General features: G+C 39.9%; 1 protein-coding gene across 1 annotated transcript in view; it reads left to right on the forward strand.

The window, feature by feature from the left end:
• Window positions 1-22,277, forward strand: part of ITPR2 (inositol 1,4,5-trisphosphate receptor, type 2) — a 234,126-nt gene that overhangs the window by 152,307 nt on the left and 59,542 nt on the right. The window contains exons 38-45 of the mRNA XM_009332815.1: window positions 1,233-1,341; window positions 2,996-3,183; window positions 4,430-4,613; window positions 5,208-5,464; window positions 6,396-6,596; window positions 8,554-8,664; window positions 13,511-13,606; window positions 14,818-14,937. Of these exons, the coding sequence (XP_009331090.1) occupies window positions 1,233-1,341; window positions 2,996-3,183; window positions 4,430-4,613; window positions 5,208-5,464; window positions 6,396-6,596; window positions 8,554-8,664; window positions 13,511-13,606; window positions 14,818-14,937 (1,266 nt within the window). The remainder of the gene's footprint in view (window positions 1-1,232; window positions 1,342-2,995; window positions 3,184-4,429; window positions 4,614-5,207; window positions 5,465-6,395; window positions 6,597-8,553; window positions 8,665-13,510; window positions 13,607-14,817; window positions 14,938-22,277) is intronic.

A 22,277-nucleotide genomic window follows, 5' to 3' on the forward strand; every position in this document is an offset into this window, starting at 1 on the left:
AGAGTGGCTGTTTTGTGTTGTCAGGCTACGCATAAAGAATACTGCATTCTGGCACTTGAGGTGGACAAGCCCATTGTCCTTGAGGTCCATGAAACAGTGAAGCCCCACTGTGGCATGTGGTTCCTCCTGGAAATATCGCTAAGTTAAGAGAGAAGTGGGAGTGTGAGTAGTGCTTCCTGAGGTGTTTCTGGGACTTGCTTCCCCACTCCTTGCTGTCTGTGGGGGCCACAGAGATGTTTCGATTGAAAAGTTGACTGCTGCACTAATGTGCAGGCGCTGGTGAGCTGGTAAGTACTGAGACTGCTTCCGGTGCACATATTTTTAAGAACTGTTTTTCATTAAAACCAGTAGGTGAGTAAAAGTAAGGAAAGAAATTGTCCCATTTTACTGCCAGGCTGTTGAAATGAACAGTTTTTCCCCTTCTGTGGTAATCATCAGAGACCTTGCCGTACTTTTTTCTTTATAAAATCTTAGGTTACACATACACCTACAGTTGTTGTGTCATCTACTGCCTCTGTAAAGCTGAGTGTTGACTGCAGGTGTTCTCAGGAGACTGAAGGCAAAATAAAAATGCCAAGTAATTGGTACCCCCCACTCTTAATTCAATGTGCCTTGTGTTGCGGAACATATGCAAAATGAAAGGGAAGATCTTCAGAGAGCTGCATGCAAATTTTGACTGGTTGTGGTTTTGGAAATAAAGGAACAAGGACATACAGAGAATGCTTTTTAAGCTATTCTATCAAATGTCATATCTCTTTTAATATTTCATGTGATGTGGCTTCTTTCAGATGATCAGCTGGATTATCTGAGATCAGAGAAAAGGGAGTGATACTACTCAGCTGCAGGAAATAGGAAGAAAGTACTGCCATGGCAGGGTAGGGCACAGACACGCTGACTGTAGAGCATTGGCTCTTTGTAGAATTTGTTTCAATATACATATCTTACAGATAGCCAGTAACAATTATTGAGGTGGAGGTATGTGATTTATAATCAATAAGTTTAAAAGAAACTTCAAAGAAAGTTTATACAACAGTATTTCAGAATTCTTCCCATGAGATTTGTTAGATAAGACCATTAGATGTTTGTTTTCTGGACAATTTTACTATTTGTATGCTTACTAATTACAATGGAAAGACCTAATAAATTATGTATCTATGTTAAAAAGCTTGCTTTTCAAACAAAGGAAATTGGCCACAACTGTAATTTCTTCTATTTTTATCTTTCTCTTAAAGGGCAACACTTTAAGGAAAATACTCCTGTATCGCTACTTTAAAGGAGAATATGGAAGTGGTATGAATGGGCCTCTGTCTGCCAGCTACGGCAAAACTGCACAAGTGGGAGGTAAATCAACACAGATCATTTAAAGAGAACAAAATTAGCAGCACCATTTTTTCTAATAGGCACATTGGAAGTGCTCCAGGGATTCAGTTGGTAAATAAATCAAACACATTCTGTAACCAGTTAGAAGAGAGGTAGTGTCAGACTTTTCCTATTTTTAAGTTGCATGCACTTGTCTCAGATGGCTGGTGTGCATTTGGTGGTACTGAAGTAGGGACTTTCCCCATGCCCCCCAGTCAATCATTCAATTCAGTTCCGATTGGTAACACCATTTTAATTTGCCAGTAAATCCACATCCAGAAATTCAGCAAAGCACAAAACATTTGAACAAAGATGTTGCTATTCCTGGAAACTAAAATTTTTTTTTTAAATTCCAGATCCTTTATTGATATATGAAAAAAAAAAGAGATAAGGAAGAGCTTCTCACAAAGATACTGGTTAGGCAATGGAACAGATTCCCCCGAGAGGCTGCAGAATTTGTCAGTTCTTGTTACAACTTTACCAGACAAGACTCAGACAAACCTGCTCTAACTACCATGAGCAGGAAGCTTGAGTAGATGATCTCTGTAGGTCCCTTATAACCTAATTTTTTGTATGATTCTGTTCTAGAAGCCAAGGGAAGTTACTGTAGGGTGGTTTCTAAGAAAACCCAAAATAATGTATGTCACAGGAAATGAGGCAGAAGCTAGGTATAGAGCCAGGTCAAAATACTTGCCATTGCATTTTCAGCATATATTAAAGGCATGCCCAGATTTGTGGGCATTTCCAGATGTTACCCAACTGATCCTCCTTGACTATTTCAGTGTAGGCACTGGAAATGTTTACAGTCTTAATATCCTGTACACCAAATTTTGTTCCCTAACAAACAGGAGAGTAAAGATTTCCTATTTTTTTAGTTCTCTCTCTAAAAAGTGTGTGTGTGTGTGTGTGGCTTCATCACAAACAAAGTCTGAACCATTTTAATCATTTAATCAAAGCAGTACTGACTGATTAAAGCAGCACTGTATTTTTCCTAATGAAGTAGATGCAGTTACATCTCTGTAAAAGCAAGTATAGCAGGAAAGATGATAATCTGTGATCATAAAAGATGCTTGATTTAATGAGCTAATACAATTTAACAAAATTCCTTAAAAACACACCTTTAATTTGGATTAACTCAAGTCTCTGTTCTTAAAGAAGATCATTGTGATGTTAATGGCCTAGGAGTTATATTGGCAAAAGCATTTAGCTAGAAGGTCATACCCATAACCAGAGTGGATTTACCAGACACAATCTTTGTATAGATTAGGCCTGAGATTGAAAAGCAGATTTGAAAGTGGTCTCAGAGCACTGACCATATACACAGTTTAGTGTATGCAGCAGTGGAATTACAAAAGGGGTTCGGTGGACAAATCAGTGTCATTTCCAACTTCTTTATTGTCTGAATATCACAACAGAGCAATGGTTCGAGGTTTTGTTTTATTTCTTACTCTTGGAGCCCCAGTTTCACACAAAAATCTTGTTTGTATCAAGGAGAGTTTTGCCTCAAACAGAATTTCAAAATTAAATTTATTACATTGCTACTGTGTGCATAAGACAAATTATTATTACTAATAAATTCATTTTCATATACATATGTGAAACAAACATAAGTGGTATGTATTTGTCTAATTTGCAGGTGGATTTCCAGGACAAGAGTCAGATAAGTCTGGGGTAACCATGTTTGATATTCAGTGCCTTCTGGATAAAGAAGGTGCATCAGAACTAGTCATAGATGTTATAGTAAACACCAAAAATGACAGAATTTTCTCAGAAGGCATTTTGCTTGGTATTGCGTTGCTTGAAGGTGGAAATACACAAACACAGGTACTTATTTCATTTACTTATTCACATATTGATTTTCAAATGCATGTAGTCTGGAGACAAATAAAAAGAACCTTTTTGCTGCGAGTTCTGTGAAAAGTTTATCGCTATAATATGTATCTGTAATACAAATGTAAATATGCCCTGTTATTATGCAGTATCTCATCGTGTAGACTCTTCAATAGAAGAAAACATTTTTCAAATGTCCCTTTGTGTAGCACAGTGCTTCTTTTAATCTGGTCTTTGCCATATGAACATTATTTCCAGTTACTTCATATCTCTCTTTCTAAAATTAAAAATTACAATACTTTCAAGTTTATAATAGCGATAAAATTAAGTTATTTTCTGGAAAAGTTTAGGGATGTTTATCAAAATCTCCAAAGAGAGAAAACCTGGCTGTTTGAGAAGACCAATATCGCAGTCCAGAGAAAATAACTGCTTTAAACTACGGATTCTAGTTTTTGTGAATGATATCCCTCTCACCCAACTTTAGCCAAATAAGATGACTGTTTATTCTTACTCTATGATCAGCAGAGTTATCATAAGAGCGGAGAGATGGTATGAATCACTCCCCGCATTTCCCCATATCTCATCATTGCCTGTGAAGGGAGCCTAAATGTGAAAGGAATCCCATCCTGTATCTTTATTCTGTAAAAGAGATAATACGATCTGTGACCCTTAGAGAGTGTCCAGAAAAAGTTAAAGAAGTGAGTTTTTCTTGCAGCTTTCTAAAATGAATTGTTAGGGGCTGTAAAAGGTTTTTACTTTAAGATAGCGTTTGTAAACTGTTGAAAATGGTACCTAAAATATTAATTCCAATTCTGTGTGAAGCACAAAAAATGTATATAATCTAAGCTATAATATTACACATTAAATGTTTCATGCTTCCTCTTGTTGTTACATAATAACAATTACTTTTCACTATTATTTGTAGATGGGGTATTATAACTCTAGAATGCCTGGAGAAATGGAGAGTGTCACAAAGTAATTTAACTTCAAGTGTAATATTGTGACATTTTAAAGACTGCAAATAGCAGTGTTCACCATTTTATCCAAATTTAAAAATGTTATCATCAATCTTTGTTACCAGCCTTGTATATCACTTTGTGGAAGAACTGGTCAGGTAGTGGCCAACATTTGTTCTGTCTAAGTGAAGTAATTATTCATGATTTATTTCACAAAAAATAGTGTATTTTTGTATTTCTTCTTCCTTAGAAGATTGATATCTAAAGAATTTTTTTTTTTGCAGTATTCGACTTACCAGCAACTGAAGGAGCAAAAAAAGTCGGAAAAATTCTTTAAAGTCCTGTATGACCGCATGAAAGCAGCTCAACAGGAGATACGGTCGACAGTGACAGTGAACACTATTGATTTGGGGAGCAAGAAGAAAGATGAGGATGGTGACCTAACCATATCTGTTCCCAAAAAGAGAGGTAAGGAGGTACCATGTAAAAGAGGGGAGAAGTGCATTATGTTTAAACCGCATGTACTGCACCACTGATACTATGCTGTGTTGATCAATAAGCTTTAATATTAATCATTGGTAATTTGCATCTTTTGCCTGTTTTTCTCTGAATTATAGGCCATCTCTTAAGCTGCTTACAAGGAATTAGCTTTGATGAAATCAGTGAAGCTATGCCAGTTTACACCAGTAGAAGATATAGAACCATATTTTTAGAGAAGCAGAAGTAGAGGCTGCTGCTAATGGGGCTATTTCACAAGAGCAAGCGCAGGAACTGATTTCCCACCCTGTGGTCCTTCCATTGTTCTCATCATTTATTGTATATGGGAGAGAAATAGTAGAGCTTTTTGTTTTAATGTTCTGTTTCACTCTGGTTTGTGGTTTATTTGGAACATGCTATCCCTGCATGAATGTTGCTTTGATATTCTTTGTAAGTTGCCTAGAGGTCTTTGAAAAGTTAGGCACCAACAAAGAAAAAGTTGCATTCAATATTATTGTTTTCTTATTGTTTAATCAAACAAGGAGAAAGAGTTTAAAAAATGAAGGAAAATTATCTTCTTTTCAGTAAAGGATTCAACCCTGCATCTGAAAGAGGGTATGAAAGGACAGTTAACAGAAGCATCTTCTGCAACGTCCAAGGCTTACTCTGTGTATAGAAGAGAAATGGACCCAGAAATAGATCTTATGGGCTCAGGAACAGATGCTGCAAACGCAGAAGAGAAGTCCACAGAAGAAGCAATCATGAGCCCTGCCATTGCAATCATGCAGCCAATACTGAGATTTCTTCAGTTGCTGTGCGAGAACCACAACCGAGAGCTCCAGGTAAAGTGTTTTTGAGCTGAGCTCCAAAAGAAGTATTACAGGAGCTGGAAGTTCATAAGGGAAGAAAAACATGCCTGCGCGTGGCTCCTGTTACAGAACAGGGGTGTCTAAAATGTTGTTCTTCTTTTGGTCCAAGGGATAAAATAACCCTTTTCAAGAACCACTTTCATGATCTGGTTGAGCTCATGTTTATGTCCCCAGAATTGCTTGGGGACCGCAGCATAGCCACATGGAATTGAGAAGTGTCTAAATGTCCCTGTTAGTATAGTTTCTGTGCACAAATGGTGGATCACTTACCACAGGCTTGAAGACCACAGGAAGTTTCTGGGCAATGTTTGGGTACTGCTCTTTTCCCTAGGTATTATGATTGAAGGCTTTAAGATGCCATGTGTGTCCCTGCTATCAGTTCCTCTAGCAGAAATTACTGTCCCCATGGCAACCTTTGCAAAATGAATTTTCTGCAAATACACCTCAGTGCCGTGTCCAGCAGCCTCCCTTAAAGCAGTGTTGGGGGTGGTTTGAGCTAAGCTACCGTTCTGCACTGACACGGCTGAGGAGCAGTCGTAATGTGCCACCATACCTGCTCAGCTGTGGGGCAACAAGCTTCCAAGAGAAGGGTCGTAGTAGATGGATGGGGGCAGGTATGCAGGACATATATGACATTTAAGGCCAGTGCAGGTGTTTGCAAGGGTCACTTTTGTAAGCCCTCCTTTCTCTACCAATTCAATCAGATAATGGTTCTAAACCGCTGCACTGAGGCATAACATATTTTCTACAGTGTAGTGTACTTCAGTATCTAAGGTACAGTGGTCATATGGTCGTAAATTGTTCCCTTTAATATTTTCATGAAAAAGACTGTGTGTTTGACTTGACTCTAACTCTCTTGGTTTTTTGTTGGGTTTTTTTGGTGTTCCTTTTCTCCATCCACCAGAATTTTTTAAGACATCAGAACAATAAAACAAATTACAACCTTGTTTGTGAGACCCTTCAGTTTTTGGACTGTATCTGTGGAAGCACAACAGGCGGACTGGGCTTATTGGGGCTTTACATCAATGAGAGGAATGTGGCTCTTGTGAACCAGACACTGGAGAGCTTGACTGAATATTGCCAAGGTCCATGCCATGAAAATCAGGTAGGGCTCAAATAGCTTGTGGATGCAGAAGAATATACCTGAACGTGTGGTATCTGTGTGCTTATCATAAACCTTTCGGTGTTCTTAATAACATAAATTGACTTGTAATTGCTATGACTAGGCTTAACACATTTCAAGCTTTCATAAGGCCTGAACAATCCTTTTAAGTCAGAACTCAATATAGTCTCTTCCTGTAGTATGTCTGTTTACATGGAGGGTTTCCAGTCCTTTTGGAGAGAGTTTAATGTCTTATGTCAGTGGGTCCATGGTTTAAACCTCACTTTGTGAGGCTGGATTTCAAGTCACAGTTGTGGAAGTACATTGCATTTATAACCTCGTTTTCTTCATTTTCATACATTTTGCCTTTGCTGGTGTTCATATAGGTTGCTAACATTTACTTTCCCCGGTTCACATAACTGCCACAAAGTTTAATGTACTATCCTGCTGTACTACCTATCAGCATCTTTAATTATGATATCAGTAGTGAAATGCATGAGACTAAAGATCATGCTTCTAATCTTCTGTGCCTTGCTTGATGCAGTCTTTTTAAGTCACATAGCTGTGACTTTTGGTAGATGTCTCTTCAGTGTTGTGCTGAGGCAGTATAGAAAGGTAAAGAATGTAGTTACATGCTGCTATATTTGATATGAAGAGAACCGTAGTAAAGTTGTCATGATGGAATTTCAGAATTTTTACTATGGATTAGCAATGGGAAAATTGCAGTGGGCGAAATTACAGAGGCAGTCTATTCTTGATACTAGAAATAGCTGAAGAAATACATGCAGTATTAATGCTACTTCATTAACATGCACAAATGAAGTGCAAAGTGCTTCTATTGCTGTTGCTGGTAATCAACAGCCTTTACTTAATACTTTAAAAACAAACAAACAAAAATCCTTTAGTGGGCTAAATTTAAACAGTGATATTTGATTCACTAATGGATGGGAAAAACATCTGTAAAAAAAGAATAATTACAGGACTGGAGATGAAAAAAACCCAAAACCTATGTTTCAAGGTAACTTGTTCTCCAGCAAGTTTACTTGAGTAACACCGATAATGGAAGGGAATGATTAGTTACACTTAATTACTTAGACCTACCTGCTGGGAAGTCACTCAGGATTTGAGTTATGCTTGTTTACACCAACTGCAAGTCTGATTCAGTGTATTTCAGAGGCAAATGCTCCACACTCTCATTTTCATTTTTTCCCCTCTCTCCGTCTTTCTGGAAAACTTTTCCTATCCTATTGTCCTATAAACCTGTTAGAAAAAAATACCATAGGCTTGTATAACTGACACTTATTTACAAGGCTTAGAAGGTCTGGGACTCCCGCTGTAAAAGCATTTGGGAAGTACCGTTGGTCATAATTACAGTTTTGAATTCCATGTCCAGAAATGTCCTTCTGTGCAGGACATGTCCAGATGCATGTGGAAAACCTTAATCTTTGCAAACAATTCATGCTATAACAGCAATATTAATGCTGGTTGCTGAATGCAAATTAAGAATTTGAGTGTGCAAATTTGATTGTGCCTACATTCAAGCATGTCTTTTATATCTCTGCATGTGTGTTCAGCTGGATCTGGCAGTGCTCCTGCGGGCTGCTGCCTCTAACTTGTACCGCTTGGTGCCAAATCCTGCATGATTGACTGCAAGCATATTTTAGCTTGCAACACCTCTTTTCCAGTTGTGTACTTCACTACTGGCAGCGTTGGGGTTAGTTCTGTACAACACAAGTCTCCCCCAGCACCTCTTGTGGCACGTTTTGCGGCTGCTTTGCTTTGGCTCAGAGGTTCATTGCTGTTACAAGGTCTTTCAAGTTCTGGGTCCTTGTTTTGGAAATTCGCTGATGTGCATATTCTCTCTCTCCCTCCCTCCTCCCATCCCGTCTCCGTCTTTCCCCCCCTCCTTCCCTCCCTCTCCCCCGTCCCCCTGACTCCCTTCTCTTCTCTTATTTTGCAGACTTGTATAGCCACCCATGAATCTAATGGGATTGATATTATAATTGCACTCATCTTAAATGACATAAACCCTCTTGGCAAATACTGCATGGACTTGGTGCTTCAGCTAAAGGTACAGTAAATGTAAATTTGTTTATTTACATTTGAGTAATAATAGAAGACATACCTATGCAAGAGCTTTAGGCAACCTGACGTTTACTTAATCTTACCTTAGCATAATATACTCAGCAGCCTTTGAAAACGAACGTTGCAAATGAATTCAGCTCAGCTTCTGAATCCTTATCAGGCCCTCTACCACAGGCCTTTTGACCCAGTATTGTGTTTGGGAGTATGCCCTCAGCTTCTTTTAAAAAAATCCTATTAAACAGACACGATATAGCTAGCATGAAGAGTCTATATTGTGGGCATAAAATCTCACGGGATTGATAAATAGCAACACTGTACAGACAGGTAACAAGCCAGGCATTCTCTGTTTATACTGAACTCTTTAAAAAATTACTTGAGAAGATGTGAAAAAAGAATAATATATCAGATGACTTGTAATGTCAAATAAAGTTGAAAACAAGGTTAAAGTAAATTGTATTTTATTTCCCTTCTCACTCTTCTCTGAGGGGGAGGACAAAGTGTAGAGTGGGAGGGCTTGTGATTTTGTTTTCTATTCTCTGGAGAGCTGGATAGGCTCGTAGATAAGTTTCTTTGGTCTGTGTGCCATTGCATGCAGAGGGGAGCTCTGCAGCTATAGTGTGTGCCAAGTGGGGTAGAACTTGTCCGGGAGGAGCCTGGGGTTATTGCCTTTTCTTGCCTTCTGAATGAAGGATTTCCATTGCAGATGGCCTATTTCCTCCCCAAAACCAGCAAATACTTTGTGGTAGCTGCATTGCATCATATTGGCAACATTACGGATGTCTAATAAAATAATTAATATAGCTATATATCATGTACAATGAAACATTGAATCAACAGTGCTTTACACATGATTTTAATAACTGTAATTACATTTTTGAATGGCACTGTAATTCAGCCCCCCCTTAAGCAAAACACTTAAGCAGACATTTAACTTTGAACATGCACAGTTCTTTTGAAGTCCAAATTTCAGTCCCTGTAAAGACCTACCTGCCATTTTTATCATGAAGCTGACAAATGTTTGTAGAACATCTTTTCTATGTAATAACCAAAAATGGAGTTTAGTGACATTGCTGCAAGGGCGAGTTTGGCCCTGTTCATAGGAGACTATATATGCCTTACTCTTACTTAAATAGCAAAAACTGTGATGAATGATACCAAAGGTTCAAACTGTGTAAATGATTCTGATTCTACAGAATCACAGAGTCGTTCGGGTTAGAAGGGACATGTGGAGGTCATCTTGTCCAACCCCCCTGCTCAAGCAGGGTCAGCCAGAGCAGGTTGCCCAGGACTGTGTCCAGTTGAATATCTCCACAGATGGAGACTCCACAACCTGTCTGGGCAACCTATTCCAGTGTTTGATCACTCTCACAGTAAAAAAGTGTTTTCTTGTGTTTAGATGGAATTTCATGTGTGTTTTAATTTGTGTCCGTTGCCTCTTGTTCTCTCACTGGGCACTTCTGAGAGGAGTCTGGCTCCCTCTTCTTCATTCCCTCCCATCAGGTATTTATACACATTGAGAAGATCCCCCTTCTCCAGGCTGAACAGTCCCAGCTCTCAGCCGCTCCTTAAATGAAAAATGCTCCATTCCCTTAATCATCTTTGTGACTTTTTGCTGGACTCATTCCAGTAAGTCCATATCTTTCTCGTACTGGGGAGCCCAGAACTGGGCACAGTGCTGGGCCAGATGTGATGCCAAGAATTAGATCCAAATTAAGAAGTTACTGGTTTTTATTTTGAGTGGCAACACATCCAAATAACATAGCACTGAGTTTAGCAGGTAATGTTTAACATTGACAATCTGTCAGTGTTCATAGGCAACTCTGAAGTTGCAGATGCATAAATTTTGCAGTGAAAATACAGAATACAAAGTATATAGGCCCACACACTTACACACACAAACAAGCTCAGACGCTGCTTTCAGGGAACATCATATGTTGAACTCATACCCCCCAAGCAAAGCAAAGGCAATGCAGAATTATATTTTCCCATGCCATCTTTATTTAGCTTGTTTTGCACATAGTTTGTGATGTGGTATTTAATTACATCTTCATGGATTATATTTTCCACTGGACTCCCAAATCATTTAGTGAGAAGGGTAGACAGTGTTCATTGAGTGCACAGATGGCCAATGTTCTGTTCTGCTTCTTGTTATTTTGAGTATGACCCCCTGGCCTTCCTTACTGACTAGTATTTAAGCCCTGGCAGACAGCATGACCTCAATATCTGCCACCCTGTATAGTGGCAGGATAAAGAGACGTCAGTCTAAGGGTAGAGAGAGTCTAATACAAGTATCTTTTTGGCTTTCCCATAGCACCTTACTCTGCTGTATCTAGTTGCTTCACACATTAATTCATTTTTCCAAAATTCTTAGGAGGAGATGAGATGGGAACCCAGGTAAAGAGAAATGAAGGCCAGAAGTACTTTGGGCTGTCCTGTTTGTAGCACCTGGGAACTGATTTTTCACAGTACTAATGTGTTATGAAGAACTTTATACTGTATGTTCCAAGTAATGGACCTCTTTTCTTCATTGGTATCTGGGAATGGAAATCGGATCCTAGGGTCTCAAAGCATGCAGAAAATGAAGAACAAGTAGTCAAATGAGCATCTCAATGTCAGGTGCAAGTGATCAGAGAGAAAAAAACCTGGAGGATGTGCCTACCTGCTGTAATTCTAGGCTATGGCATGCCACTTTTGCTGAGTCAGTAGCAAGAAGCTGGCTGTTGATGACACAAAGTCCTACTCACCCTCTACCTTTCCTCACTGCAGCAGGCTTCTCTCCATCCCCAGGGTTATCTGCACTGGGAAATGGCTTCAAAGTCCTCCTCACCCATGAGTGAGTAGACTGGTGCCTTCGTCCACTGTTTTCTCCCCTTCCTTCTCAAGCTACCTAGCGGCCTGTCTTGTCCCCTTCCCTCCTCCTCAGTTTGAGATCCTACCAATGCTACCACAGCTGATTTGGTCACCATTGTAAGGGAAACTGCAACAGAAAAAGAAGCATCTAGTTCTTAAAGAGCAGCACCCTGTTAGGAGTCTTAATCAAAATGCTATCCTTTCCCTCCACCTCGTCTCATTCACTGTGCACAGTAAACTTCTGCAGTGTAGGTTGCAAGGTAAAGAGTCTGACTAGACCTTTCCAATGGATGGTCCTGATTTGATTTTGGAGCAAAAGGAAAGGGAACCTATGGAAAATTTCATATGGAGTCCCATTCTCCTTCAGCCAGTCCCAGTCTGCTCTTTTCTTCTCATCTGTTGTTCTTTGTCCTTACCTTATTCTTGTGTTGGCAAGCCCAGGCTCCTCTCTCCTGGCTTCTCAACTCCCAGTCTCCTCTCCCAGAAGGTCCTAGTTCCCCTGTCATGTATAAATCCTCATTCTACTAATCTAGCCTCCTTCCATCTACCCCTTCCTTCTGTGGCTGACTTCTCATTCTACAGTCCTCCAGTTGGAGATGTTCAGACTCAGCTTGATGCAGCCCTGAGCAACCTGCTTTGAGCAGGGGGTTGGACTGCTGAAAAATCAGTCCAGAGGAGAGCCTCAAAGGCATGATTTTGTGATCCAGCCTGCGTGGTTTTGTGATTCTGTGCCCACCAAGAAGAAACTCCGTGGGCTTTTAGCTGTGAAACTAGCAAGTTTCTACAGTATAGTATTGAAATTGTAATTTAAAAATTGCTGATGAGTTGGACAAATTTGGCTGGGTTTCCCAGGGGACTACAACTTGCATGATGGTGTTATCTTGGCCTCTAGCACTCCAGATTTTCAGCTCTGCTATCAAAACTTGGAGAAACAAAGGCTGCTTAAAACAGAAGTTGCTTGAACATGCAGAAAAGAATATATTTCTTTTTGCCTCAGTCCCAAAAGCAGCTGAGCCCTTTTCCTCCAAAATTGCCCATACTAATTGTCTGAGGCACACCCTCGCTGTGAGAAGTTTCGGTTTGAATTGCTGACATCTGGCAATAAGCAGCTGAGAACGAGGTTGTATGATGGTTCAGAGTTTTACTGGCCCCTACCTGGATCATGGGACTGTGTTCTACTTCCAAGTATTCACACAGCTCGGTCTGTAATGGGGGTTGATGAGGGGATGCTGTGGCAGGTGAACCAAGGCAATGACGCTCTGCCAGACAGCAGTCAAACTCCAAAACCGTTCTCTCTCCTGTTCACAATAAGTGATTTAACTGGAAGTAAGACAGGTCTCCGAAGTTTGAGGCGCTACTGGGTTACTGCTACTAAAGCTCATGCTATTCAATCCTTGGGACAGGTCTCAGTGAAAAGCAGCCAGTTGACAAAGTAAAGAATACCTTTATACGTTCCCCCAGGAATATTTGGTAGTGAAACAAAATTCCAGGAATGTATGAAAACAGTTTATTTTATAGCCTTTCAAATAATAACCAGTCGGACTTCATAAAAACCAAAGGGGAAGGAAACCTGCCTGAATGATGAAACCTTTCGTGTAATACACTTCGTAATTACCTCTGCTGAGTATTATTTTAACAGAAAGCCATGGCAAAAATTGCTAGGTGGGCAATAAGAAAAGGAAATGGGATTTCATTTCTTGTGCACAGTATAGAACAAGGCTCTGTATTTAAGTCAAATATTTTTCAATATTTAAAACACTTCTTCCAATATAGCGTGCAGGGTTAGTTAGCCTTACAGTATGCTGACATTAAAATGGGAGAAAAACCCTATTAAATATGTCAGTAAAATAAAAGATGCGAGTAGTTTGAAATCTTATCTGCTAAAAAAGTGGTCCTCGTAATCTCAATTAAAACAAATGCAAGGGTCGTTAATCCATGAAATAGATTCTTAAATTTGCATTAACTTGGTTTTGTATCTCTAGAACAATGCCTCCAAGCTTTTGCTGGCTATTATGGAAAGCAGGCACGACAGTGAGAATGCGGAAAGAATCCTTTTCAACATGAGACCAAGGGAACTGGTGAGAAAACTTCTGAATATTCATAAATCTTTTGGCTCAAAAAAAATCTGTCATTAAAACATTTTTAAAATGATCTGCATCTAAGCTGAAAAGTGTTGGCAGCATATAGTGACACAATGTATCAGGATAGTACTAATTCACAAAAAGTACTTTAAAAGGATCAAGCATGCATGATTTCAGTCTTTACGACTTCATTATTTTTATCTGTTCCAAGCACTTTTCTGTAATTGTTTCCTAACTAAATTATCATACTCTGGTAGATTGTCTTCAAGTACATTTTGTCAGGGGCTGGGAAATCAAGCTTGTACAGTTTGTGAAACAGTGCTAACAGAAGTGTGTGTGTAGACGTATGATATATATATTATATGTATGTATGTTGTATGTTACATATATATGTCTCCTGAGCAAACAGACAGAGTTGCAAGCAGCTGTTGCTGTATTTTGGAATAACCATGATACTTGTGTACGTCTCCAGGAACTTTAAGTCTGCCGAAATTGTTTCCAACCCAGTTGACCATGTTTTCATGATTGAAAAACCTGTTTTGTGGGGAGATCTGTGGGCATCAGCCTCTGCACTTGGGCAGAGCCCGGTGGCCTGCTGGTTTCGGGGAGTCATTGCCATGGTGGCATGTCAGCACGATGAGGCTGTCCCTAGGGTACAACAACAGGATCAGGCCCTGTGTGGGGAATGTAGGATTTCCCCCCCATTGGTCCTGTAAGAGGCTTTTGAATATTTCGGAATTACCCCAGCACCCTGCCCAGATCTGTATCTTCCTTTTCTTTTTGGTTTAGTGTTTTTTTTTCTGTTAAACTGTGTGGAGAACGCTGAGTGACGTTGCAGCCAGCTCTAGCCAGAGAGATCACAGCTGCACTCTTTAAGTGCTGCAAGACTTTACCTGTGGTATCTGTGGATCTGTCTTTAAAAGCATTTGTGAAAATACGTGTTCAGAAAGGCCCAGCGTCCCTGTTCCTTTCTCGTAGTTGCAGAAGTTTTGCTGATGAGAAATGTAGCAGTTTGGAGCTTCATAAATACTTCAAGCTTGTCTTTATTCAGAAAGTGTTTCTCAGACTGCTCGCTCTTCCTGCAGGACTGCGGGGCACCCATCCAGGCTTGAGCTGAACAAAGCAAGCATGTTCAAACACAGCGTTCGGTGCTTTTTCCCTGAGAATGACAGTTATTTCATCTCTCCTTGGTTGGGTTTGTGTTACAGGTGGATGTGATGAAGAATGCATACAACCAAGGCCTTGAATGTGACCATGAGGAGGAGAATGGAGATGATGGCATCTCCCCAAAAGATGTTGGCCATAATATCTATATTTTGGCACATCAGGTATGTCTTATTTGTTGTGTGACTGCTTCCAGAAAAGCATTATGCGGTTAAACTCCACACAAAACCAGTCTGATCAAAAAGGGGAGTGTTCCCTTCTTGTGATTTCTGGCTCATGTTTGTATGCAACGTGACTTTATCTGGAAAGTTGCTGAGGGCAGGACAAGTAAGCAATCTCACTGTGTGAGTAGGCACTCTACGGGATTTGGTAGGCTCTATTTGTGTGAAATAACAATGTAGAGCAAAGCAATTAAGGTCCAGTTAGCTTTGTCTTCTTTTAACATTAACAGCACGTTTATATCAATCAAATCATAAATCACGTTATCATTATTGTTGTATTTTAAACAGTAGCTTCAGTTGTGATACCAAGTGAACTTGAATTGAGAAGATTCCTATTATTTTAGATATATTAATTAGCCAATAAGAATAGCCTTATTAGGCTATATAATAGCCAAGGGCCTTTTTACTGTATTCTTCTTTCAAATTATGTTGTAGTGCCCTCAAGCTTTTTCTGATCACTTTTTCTTCTTTACTGGTAAAGGTAGAATGTACACTGGCGGTTTTTATTTAATGGGATATTAATTCTTCAGAGTAGTTGGTATCAAAAATAGTTTATCTTTCAATTACGTTAAGAGTATTGAAAAGGTGTTTTAAATTAAAAAAGTAAAGACCACATATTTCTTGATTATATCATAAATGATAGCATTTGGTATTTCATAAAAGGGCCAATTCTTAAAAAATGTTTTTACTAAGTAAGAAGAAATAAACAGATGGGGATAGGGAGTGTTCTACATTCATTATGCTTATTAAGTGTTGTTAGGATTTGAATACTCAATGGAAAAAAAAAGCGATCTATAGTTACACTAGTATTATGCAATGTTTCTTTCAAGCAAAGAATGCAAAAACAGTTACTGAGTTATGCTCGTGTGCTTGCAGCACATTTAAATAAGTAACTCTTATGTTGTTGTTGTTGCGGTTGCCCATGTTCTACTCTTGTGCTGTATGTAGGACTGTACCTAAGATACCATTCAAAAATGATAGAATTTTTAGAAAACATCTGTAGCTCTTTACCTTGTGTGACTATTTACTCCTTGTATGAATGCTTATAATGAAAATTTCAATGCCTGCCAAATCGAAATGTTGGTATTTTATGTCTTCTGCGTACAGTTTGTGTTAAGTGACTTAACAGGGTTTGTGACAATGGAAAATAAGTTTGGGGAGTAGAATATAGGCTTAAAACTATATATGAAGTAACTGCTGGGGTCATTTTACAAAAGAGGTCACTACCAAGGGTACACTAGCTAGCTGACGTGTAGATTAAGCTCTGTCCCTAGATACATATTCAGGGTGCTGGGGATGTGCATGATGCCACTCCACAGCTATTCCAAATGCCTGATCCGTAGTTGGCATTATGGTTGCATAAGGCTGGATATTTTTACAGCAATTTACTGAGCTCTTTCCTGTTCTGTAGAATTAAATGGCATGATTGGCTCTGTATGCTGTAAAAATATCCACCTTTAAAAAAAAAAGACTCTTTTCCTCTTCTTGCATTTCTGTGACACAGTACATGTGTCTGCTTACAATAGCTTTGCACCCATGTCAAGCCCCATATCAAAACAAAGCAATGGAAGGGCAGGCAATCTGGGGCCTTTCTCTCTCCTCCGCTAATGAAAAGCTATGATTCATGGCACAGGACTGCTGATCGTTGACCCCAAACTCTTTCCATGTGTGCCCTTTCACTCTCCCTGGGATGGGCAGGATAGGAGCGTGGTCCCTCCTCAGTAAGGCCGTTGTTGCCAGGTTCCTTTGCTGGCTCCAGTCTCCAAACACCCTCTTACGCTTTGCTATGCTGAAGTGGCTTTTTGGTGGCTGGGCCTTGCACTCGGCTTAGCTGACCTGATTTACATAATATTTCTTTGCTGTGCTCCTTACAGTTTCACAGTCCATCTGACAATTTTTTCTACAACTAGTGTGGCTCTTCAGTCACTTTCCTGACACTTGCTTGTGACCACTTGCTCTAGTTACAGCTTTTTGGTCCCTCTGTAATAGCAGAATAAAGACCAAGAGTTCCTCTTTTTGCTGTTACAGCCCTCAAACACAGACAGTTTATTTTGGGGAGCTCAGACTTTCAGTTTTTGTCGTTGCACTCTTCATGGCGATGGTGGGTTCTGCATTTTGCCACCACTACATCCTTCCTTGCCCTTCCTGTGGTTGATTTTACCAGAAGCAAAAGGCATTCTTGTAAAAGTTTGACCCACAGTGCATAGAAAGTTACAAATATGTCACAAGCAAGGCTGAGATTTCTGTTACTAAATCTCTTTCACAGCCTCCCAACCCCTACCCCAAATGCATATGCAGGCACAGGTATGCAAGTACATGTGCACACATGTACATCTCACACACACACACAGAGGTGTGTGGGCACAGCAGCCTAGGACATGATGGTAAGAGGCTGACTGTTAAATATGCCATGTCATGACAGTTATCACGTCTCTTCCACGTGTTTCTCTGTCCTCTCTTTTCTTTCCTTTATTTCTTCATCCTCCTGCAGCCTGCCACGTGCTGTAGCTGTGCTGCTTCCCCTGCACTGACTCCAGGCTGTCTGGACGCTGCTGCTCCCCATTTTTCCCATTCAACGTATTATGAGCAGAGAGGAGAAGGGAGCACCGCCGAGAGAAAGCAGAACTGACTTATCCGTGAGGAACTACCCTGAGCTGCACCCCAGCTCTGCAGCCTGGCTTTGGGGTAGGGGCTCCCTCCAGACATAGCTCTTCTACAGCTGCTTGTGGAGGAGTGACACAAACTGGTGCTTGAGGTCACATCCTGGAAAAATAAGCCTATTATTGCTAGATAGAGAGCATTCACAATTCTCTTGAAAATCCGTGGACAAGATTCTGTTTTCTTTGTCTTGTTCAAATGTCATGCTCAGAGCCAAGTCTTGAACTTGACATGGCTAATTTCTTACTGTTGTCTCGGGTGAATGCCAGTGGCGTGTTATGGATAGTTCCATCAGCTCTTACACCTCTTCTTTTCCAACCTCAGTCAGAAGAAATTGGTGTGGTATTTTTATTGCCATCCTTTTAAAAGATCCTGTTAAAGCAGGCTACACTTTGTTTTGCAAAGTTAGTAAGGCTGTCTGCAGAGAGACCCCATCTTGATGTGATGTCTCTGTAGAGATTGCAAAAGCTTTTGACAGAGTAGCACAAAAAAGTTTAATACTTACTCACCTCTTACGTGCAGAAGCATTAGTGTAGGAGAATAAAGTTTTTAAATAACTACCCACAAAAAAGAAATCATAAAAGGCTAAAGAAATCCTCTGGCTTTTCAGGTGACTGCTTCAGCTTGCTACCTGTTAGTTATAACAAAGTATTTCAGTGGTCTGTAAACTAAAAAAAGCTTTCTTGGAGCTGGTAGTATTTCTGTGAGGTTTGTGACCCCTTTACATTTACTATGAAGTAAGCTAAGGCACTGGTTATAACCACAGGCTCCTATTGTTTGCGTGCATGTATGTATGTGCTTCTGTTAACAGAAAATACTTTGGAGTGCTTCTCTATGTTTTTCAGCTAGGTGAAGCCCCAGCTAGTACACTGTACCTTTCAGCAGGGGCTTTATTCATGAGGCTCAGAAGAACGTGAAATAACTACGTAGCTTCTGGTCAGCTTGCAGCATGGGAAGAATGCACTTTCATCTGCTTGTAGAGCTGTGTAGACATGTCCTTGATCTAGAAGGATGTGAGAGGGTAGGGAGTAGGGAAGCAAATTGTGATACTGTAACAAAACTTTAAAATTTTCAGTGCCTTGTGACCTGCTCCGACTGGTTCCCAAAGCTGTTGCAGGAGTATAGGGGTACTCACCTAGTGTGTCACCCCTCTCATGATGCATGTTCTGAGGCTCTCAGACAAGCAAAATGTTTACTCAAATGCTCAATTTTAAGCATATGTTTAAATGCCTTGCTGAAGAGGGAACGTAGGTCTTGGAATTCCACAATACCTTTGTAACCTCCAAGTAAACAGAAGAGGTTTTTATTAGGTTAAGCTAAAAATTTATTTAAATCCCAACGGAGTACCAAAACTACTTATATAATTTCCTGGTGGCACCAAGGCTTAATGAAAAGCCATTTCCTCCACCCCATAAGGTTAGAAGAAATTAACACTGCTTGACATCAATGCAGGGGTACAGCATAAACGAACATGAGCTTGAACCAGGCTATCTTCTGATAGACTAACACAGTTGGAAGTGTTCTTCCATTGATATGTTCTTAAAATAAACCAAGGGAAAAGAGGCAGGATTTGCTGTGAATTGTAAGGTTCTTGCTGCAGGTACTACTAAGCATACTGTAGCAATTGGCATCATGAGTAAGTCATACTACTTCCTCTCTGGTGCTAATTTTAAATTGACTGAGCAAAATAAGTTAGTCAGCCTTATATATTTGTTAATATATTAATATATTAAATATATTAATAGCAGAATGAAAATTTATTTATCAAACTTGGCAAGCTTTATCAAACTAATGTCTTACTGCTGTGTTTACTTCATGCAGTATATTGCATATTAGTGTACACACATGAAGAATATTTTCTAACTAGGCAACTAAAATGGTAATAATTGATGGCACGGATTTATAGTTTGGGAATAGTGGTGTACTACAGGCTATTTTTTAAAAGTTACTATTTTTGACATTGGAAATAGGACTGGTTTGATAATGAGATTTGGATATGATACATTCATTAAGGTGAAACTAAAGTCAGTTTTTAAAAAATTAGCTATGCGAATATGTAAAATTCTAAGACGCACAAAGCCTTTTGTTTCTGTGGGTTTCTGTTTAGCATGTCATTTTATATCTTTCATCAGGTTTGAGTACAGCAAGGGCAGGGACCAGCTTTATTTTCCACATGAATGCTGTGCCTAGAACCGGATGGTTCTGGGATTCTTATATACTACAGCAGAACAAATAAATGACAACAGTAATAGTCGTTTCAGAAATATTTAAAGAATTAATCTTTCTTTTTATAGGATTTTGGAACAGTTAAAAGCTTTGGTTAATTTTGTATTCCTCCTCTCTTAAAGTAGGTGGTATTACCCGGTGTTACAGGTAAAGACACCAAGCCAGAAGCAGGTGTAGACAGCAAGTCATTAGCTGTCATGGGAAGCCAATACAGCTTGGTTGATCGCCAGTGCTTTGCTTTAACTGCTACATTGAGTTTCCTCCTATGCTCACTGGATCCCTTTACTTTACTAATGAGGCAAATTGGCATTTATCGGGTATTACAGTTGAGAAGTGCATAATCACTGAGCACATTAGTACTCCAAGAGTCTTTTAAAGAGATCATGCGAATGTATATTTTTCAGATCAACTTTCCTGTGCTGCTAATATTATGGATTGTTAAGGCAAGAAGAGCTTTCATAAGATAGCGGATACAAATGTGTGCATGTGTGTGAGGGAGGTATTGTAAGACTTAAGGTTTTTTTGTGGGTAGTTATTTTTGGTGTGGTAGCTTGGAGCAGCTGCTGGCTTTCCTCCACTTAGCTGTATCACTTAGCTGTATTTTAACATTTAGACAGATAAACTTAGACCTTGGTCCTCCTTTTCCCTTGTGTTTGTGTGTGCATGCATAAAATAAAATACATTTATTAAAACATATCCTATAAAGTAAATGTGAATTCTCGTACCCATCCGTTTGTCTTGACCCGCATATAATTCAAGTCAGGACAAAGAATTCCATGGCAAGATTTTGCTTAAAATGATAGGAGCAGATTTTCTGTGGTTTAATGTATGGAAAACATGAGAAGTAATGCTGTGAATGTGTGCCTCCAAATGTGAGATAGGATCGCTGCATGTAACTTTTCCTTTAGTATGAGAATCCAAAGCTTTCTGAACTGGCTGGGTTGTCCCAGGCAGACAAAACAGTATTCTGTGTGATGTAAGTGTGACTGTGGTCAGGGGTAAATTTGGGGTCAAATTTGACTGTTTAAAAAGAAATGATGAAGAAGGCAGAAATTAATTACTTAATACTGTGCATTGACAAGCACCTTCTAAAAGACACAGCAAAGAAACACCTGGAAGGCTATTTAGGATAGGGAACAGGTGGAACCAGTTACAACCCCCAGTAGTCTGCAGCGGGCAATGGCTGAAGTGATAACATCATGGTTATACCATGGAAAAGAGATGAGCAGAAACCAAGTGAAAAAGTCTTGCAAGAACACCTTCACCCTTGATGGTGGTGTTACTGTTACTGGCCTGTAACATTTGCCTAAAAGAGATCTCCCCATCCTTGTGGGAGCTGTGACTTCCCAGAGCATTTTGCTCTAAAAGATCCTCATCCAGTTGGGAAGCAGGTTTCAGCTCCAGCAAGGATCCTCCAGAAAAGCTGAGATCTACAGACTACACTGATTAAGTGAATTTTTAAGCTTGCTGACCTCTTTCTGCCCATCCTCTGCCTCACGTAGATACTTCGCTCAAAATCAGAGCTGTGGCCCATTAGTCCCATAAGTGTCTGTCTTTATAAAACATTAGGTTGTGCCTAGGTTCTACTGACAAAGATTTTGAGTTGATTCTGTTCTGTGAACGAAATGGCTTGGTTCATTTGAATTTTTATACGTCTGACTGGTACACTCTAAAAAAGTGGTGGTTTTAGTGTATGAGAATAGGATTTTGGAAAAAAGACCCGAATACAAAAAGGTCTGAGCTTGTCTGGTGTAAATGGATGTACTATACCAGAATCACTGGTTATACTGAGTGAAAATATAGATCAGTCACATTTTGTGTGGCAGTGACCATTTTCAAATTTTGCAGCTGATGTGAGCAAGCAGCAATTGGCAGGTGGTGTTGGAGATTGTCTTCCCAAGCACCTGGTGGCAAATGGAGAAAAATACTTGTCCTGGTTTTGGCTGGGATAGAGTTAATTTTCTTCCTAGAGGCTGGTACAGTGCTGTGTTTTGGATTTAGTATGAGGATAATGTTGGTAACACACCCATGTTTTAGTTGATGCTAGGTAGTGTTTACACTAGCCAAGGACTTTTCAGCTTCCCATGCTCTACCGACTGAGAAGGCTGGAGGGGCACAAGAAGCTGGGAGGGGGCACAGCCAGGACAGCTGACCCAAACTGGCCAAAGGGACATTCCATACCATGTGACATCATGCTCATACATAAACTGGGGGAAGCTGGCCGGGGGGGCTGCTGCTCGGGGACTGGCTGGGCATCGGTCAGCGGGTGGTGAGCAATTGCGTTGTGCATCACTTGCTTTGTGTATTATTATTATTATATTATATTTCAATTATTAAACTGTCTTTATCTCAACCCATGAGTTTTCTCACTTCTACTCTTCTGATTCTCTCCCCCATCC

The sequence above is a fragment of the Pygoscelis adeliae genome, unplaced genomic scaffold, assembly GCF_000699105.1.
Source record: "Pygoscelis adeliae isolate BGI_AS28 unplaced genomic scaffold, ASM69910v1 Scaffold38, whole genome shotgun sequence".
NCBI classification, from domain to species: Eukaryota; Metazoa; Chordata; class Aves; order Sphenisciformes; family Spheniscidae; genus Pygoscelis; species Pygoscelis adeliae.